General features: G+C 31.2%; 1 protein-coding gene across 1 annotated transcript; it reads right to left on the reverse strand.

The window, feature by feature from the left end:
- Positions 1-769: 769 nt before the first annotated feature.
- LOC110608152 (probable CoA ligase CCL5) lies at positions 770-3,270 on the reverse strand. The gene is made up of 4 exons (XM_021747359.2): positions 1,805-3,270; positions 1,659-1,726; positions 1,487-1,589; positions 770-1,041 (listed from the first exon to the last, which is right to left on the reverse strand). Exons 1-4 carry the CDS (start codon positions 3,218-3,220, stop codon positions 916-918), a joined length of 1,713 nt encoding a protein of 570 aa, XP_021603051.1. The 5' UTR covers positions 3,221-3,270; the 3' UTR covers positions 770-915.
- Between the last annotated feature and the right edge of the window lie 2,060 nt (positions 3,271-5,330).

Below are 5,330 nucleotides of genomic sequence, written 5' to 3' on the forward strand. Positions count from 1 at the left end.
CGTTTTGACTTCTTAGCAATTCATCAAATGACTCACAGCTTTTATGCACTTCAATTTTTTTTTTTTCCGTTAATGCACTTCAATCATTTAAAAAAAATTATTTTTTTTAATAGAAAGTCATTTTTTCTTAAAATACTTTGCTTTTTTATCATAAATTTTTTTATTGATTATATTTTTTAAATGTCTCAAATACTAAAATATCTATGAAATAAAAGGAATTTTAAAATGAAAATTTTTTAAATTAAAAAGCATTGAATTTCTTCATTTTAAATGAGAAAATTATTTTTAAAAAAATTAATTAAATTAAATTTTTACAAAATTTTTTATAAGAGATTGTTCATCTATTAAAATATAAATTACAATTTAATTCTAAAATTATAATATTATTAATGGCTTAGTCTTCAGTGTTTTAAGAATAACTTTCTTTCGATTCTTATTTTAGATTTCATCTAAATAGCTCTGACTGAGGAGTGCAGTATTCATAAAGTAGACCCATTGGTCGTGTATGTAAGGTTTCTGAAAGGCTAAGGGAAGAGCTAATAAAGCTGAAAGAAGACCACAAAATGCTTCATGAAAGCTTGAAAGAATTGAAGTAATTCTATTTGGCATTTGAAAATAATAGTTGTTAATAAACTTTTTTTTAACCTATTTCCTTGAAAAATTAAAATTTCAGGAGTGAGAACTCTGTCACCCTCTTAGATCCGTCGCTGCGTTCAATTATCCAAAGAGAGCAAGGCATAAAACCACGAAGCTGAAAATTATTTCATTATTTTTCTAATAAACTGTTTTCCTTTTTTCCAATCATATCTGCTAATAGTTTATGTCATAGGTCTGCTCATATCATGTTTATGGTACTCAACGTGCTTGTTTCTGGAGAAACTTCCTCTGCTTTCCTGGAAATGAAAAGGCACAAAACTACATCTTTGAAATTTTTTGAAGTTGGCTATGTGAAACAAGTTCTTTCCTCAGGATTTTGCCTGCAGCTGACTTTGGAATTGCACTGATGAATGCTACTCTCCTAACTTTCTTGTATGGGGCAACCTGAATTTTTCATGTAAACCAAAATCAGAAAAATACAAGTTTAAAGTGAAAAAATAAAAAAAATTACTATTTGGTCCCTATAATATACGAAAATTCATTAATCAATCAATTTTAAAAAATATATTAAAATATTTCTGAAATTTTAAAAAATTTACTAATTAGTATTTCTATCAAGTTTTACCGTTAAATGTTAGCAAAAAAATTTAAAATATTTTCGATACGAAAAAAAACTAATAATAGACGTTTTTATGAAATTAAGTAATGAACTATTAAGTTTTTACATATCAGATAAATTAAATACTAAAAGCTAATTAGTAAATTTTAAATTTTATATATTTTAATATATTTTTTTAAAATTAAAAGATTAATTAATAAATATTCTCAAAATACATGGACTAAATAATAAATTTCTCAAAAAAAAAATCCAAGGTGCTGTAAGTTTAACCTGGTTAGCAACAAATTGAAGGATCTGTTCCTCAGTGAGCTCAGAACCAGCTGCTCTGACTACATATGCCATAGGTATCTGCCCTGATTCTTCATCTTCAAGACTGCAAAAATTATTCTTTCAGTACACACACAGAAACAGAGATAGAACGACAGACAGTGAGGCAACTCACGGTATAACTGCTGCATCAATTACTTGGGGATGATTCAGAAGTATTGCTTCCAATTCTGCTGGAGCAACCTGCAATCAGCATGAAACTAATATGCATAATTCTGGATTTGCTAGAGATTGCTGCTTGAAAATCTTTATCATATATACCTGATACCCATTATGTTTGATAAGCTCCTTGATCCTATCAACAATGTAAAGAAACCCATCTTCGTCAAAATAACCAAGATCGCCAGTTTTCAGCCACCCATCAGAATCAAGCATAGCAGCAGTAGCTTCCTCATTTTGCAGGTATCCTTTCATAATAGTAGGGCTTTTTATCCATATTTCTCCTTCCTTACGAGGTGATAAAGCAAATCCTGTTGAAATATCTACTACCATAGCATTAAAAGTTGGTATTAATCTTCCACAGGAACCTGGATGTGCCTTAGCTTGCTCGTCGGAGACAAAAAAAGTCGCAGCACCACAGCTTTCTGTTAACCCATATCCCTGCCGGAGCTCCACCCATGGAAACATCTCCCTGAACTCTTCAGTCAGTTCCTTGCTCAAAGGAGCAGCTCCTGAGCCAACTCTTCTTAAAGATGACAAATCACACCTTAACTTGCTAACATGTTTCACTAGCCCAAGTATCACGGGAGGCACTGCAGGTAAGTTATTAACTTTGTAAGCTTGAATTGCATCAAGCATTGCTTGTAGATCAAATCTTTGCATTAACACAGTTGTGATCCCTGCACTGAATAATCCTAACCCGAAAAATGCGAGCCCGTATATGTGAAACATTGGAATGAAGCACAGGAACACATCATTTTGAGATGAAGTTGCATACACTGACCATTTCAGGAGTATCATTATAGCTATGAAGTTTGAATGTGTTAATATCACACCTTTGCTTATGCCTGTAGTTCCTGAAGAGTATAGTACAGCTGCAATATCTGACTGATTTATCTGGACTTGTGGGAACTCTGCAGGATCACAGGATTCGATTAATTCTTCGATGGATAGAGAATCCTCGTTAGATATTCGAGTTGTAAGTAGTGTAGGCACCCCAGTTTTTGTAACCTTATGCAGCTCCTCTGGTGCTGAGATGACAAGTTTAGCACCTGAGTCAAGTATCTGCTTGGCTATTTCTGATTGTGTGTTGATTGGATTGGCAGGACTGAGGATTGCTCCTATAGAAAACACAGCTAGACAAATGGTTGGATATAGGATCAAGTTTGGCGACAGAACGAACACCACGTCGCCTTTTCGGACCCCAAGTCCATGGTACAAGCCGGAGGCTAGGGCTCGGATTGATCGGTCGAGTTGTGCATAGGTGACTTGGTAGTTAGTAGCTGAATCAATAAGTGCAACTCTGGATTCAGCGTGGTCAGGATGGGGAAATTGAGACAATACATACTTGCAAGTGTCTAAGTCATTTCTAGATGGGATTTGGAAATTGTCGCCAAGTTGAAGCAGTGAATGGTAAATTCCGGTATTCGGATCAAAACCACTCCGGTCGGATGACGGTCGTTCGACGTTGCTGGTTCGCTCCTCGATGGCAGTCGGCCATGATTCTTCAAAAGACATTTTCTTGAAGAAAATGATAAAACGAAGAAAAGTTGTAAACTTCACCTTGTCCAAATGTCTTTAAGTAACATATATAAGCATAGATAATTGGGATTATTATATGTCGGAACTTGGAGATTAGCATTGTTAAAAACGTCAATGTGGATGTAATTTGCAGAAGGGTAAGCCGGCAATGACGATGTAACCAATTGCCTTAGCATCTTATAAGGATCATTGGAAGATTAATAATGGATTCTCCTGGTAAAGCTAACAAACGACATACAAGTCTCTTTCTAACAGGGAATTTAATGTGATGACTTATTGTAATGGTGCCGCCCAATTTTTTTTAGCTTTGGCAGTTTTTCATGAATGAAAAAAATAAATCCTTGTAACAAAATAAGTTTGGATAGGAAATATCAAGAATAGAAGTTGGTTTGTATTTTATCAAAGAACAAAAAAGGATAAATACAAGTTGGTTGCATGCTTAACTGCTGTTGCATGATTAAGGCACTAGTGGAGTATAACTAGAATTTGCTAAAGTCACGAGTTTTTAACTTTTTTGATACTCTTGTCGAAGAAATGAGGTGTTCAAGGTAAAAAAAAGAGTACAAAATAAATCCACTCCGTTGGTTAAGTGACCATAAGTAGTGCTAGTAGCCATTTAAAATTATGAGCAATTTTTCAAATTATGCATAAATTAAAAAATATTTTTAAAATCATGCAGGATCTGAAAATATTTTCTAGTTCGGCACCTATGTTGTCGAAGAAATGGAAGTTCGGCATGGGTGCCGAACTTCGGTTAATGCAGTTTGTTCGGCACTCATAGTGCCGAATAAGCCTCATCCGTGCCACGGGAGCAGTTTCATTGCTCCCGTGGCTACATGCGTGGCGTGTTCGGTACCCAAAGTGCCAAACACGCACGAGTATCAAGGTTTCGTCAAAAATCTCTAACGAAACCTTGAGAAAGTGTTCGACACCTATAGTGCCAAACACTTTCTTCTGCATGGTCCGCGTGGCTCTGCATGCATGCAGAGCCACGCCGACCTGCATGCCTGGCCGTGGGAGACTTAGGCTTTTTCCCTTTTTTTTCCCAGTTTCATCTGCTCTTCTCTTCTTCTTCACTGTCAAACTCTTCTCTTCTCCTTCTCTTCTCCACATTTTGCCATACGCTTTCATCTCTGCGCGTCCACCTTCAGCACGCACGCAGTAATTTTCTTCTCCTCCTCCAGCACACCGTGATTTCAATTTTTGTGAGAAAATCATCAGGTTTTTCTATAAACTCTTATTTACTTTTAATTGTATATATATATATTTTTTTGATATATAAAAATAAATGTATAAATTTAAATGTTAATAAAAAAATATAAATTATTTAAGATTAAGTAATATTGATAATATAATTTTTTATGTAATTTTTATAAATTTAAAAATAATATGAATATATAAATTTAAAAATAATATGAAATGAAGTTTAAAATTTCTAAAAATTTACTAATTAGAAATACAATTTAAGAGATTAAAAAGTTAATTTTTGTAAAAAATTTTAACTGTCCATAATGATATAATTTAAAAAAGTATGTAATTATATTTCATCTGCCTATACAATTTGTATTATTTTAAAAGTAATATTTATTTATTTTTATTATAATAATATTTAAAATGATAAATATTAATTTTATTTTATCTTTAAGTATTTGTAAATATTTTTTAATATCAAATAAAATTTAATAATATTTTTAAAAAATATAATTTAAAAGATAAAAAAATATAATATTTTTTTAAGAATATATATATATATATTTTAAATATGTAATCCGTTCTATTTTTTTTATTGTTCAAATGTAATACGAAATAAACATAATTAGGGAAATAGAATTTAATAATTTTTTAAAAAATATAATAATTGAAATACTTAATTAATTTAATATGTCTTGTATTTCTTATTTAATAATTTTAAAAATATTATTTATTTTAATTGTTATATTATAATAGTATATTAATTGATTATTGTTAATTTAATTTTATGTTTATTTTTTTGTAAATATTTTTCAATATCTAATAAAATTTAATAAATTTTAAATAAATATAATTGAGGAATGAATTTAATATTTTTTTAAAAAATAAAATTATT

Source organism: Manihot esculenta, chromosome 7 (assembly GCF_001659605.2).
Source record: "Manihot esculenta cultivar AM560-2 chromosome 7, M.esculenta_v8, whole genome shotgun sequence".
NCBI classification, from domain to species: Eukaryota; Viridiplantae; Streptophyta; class Magnoliopsida; order Malpighiales; family Euphorbiaceae; genus Manihot; species Manihot esculenta.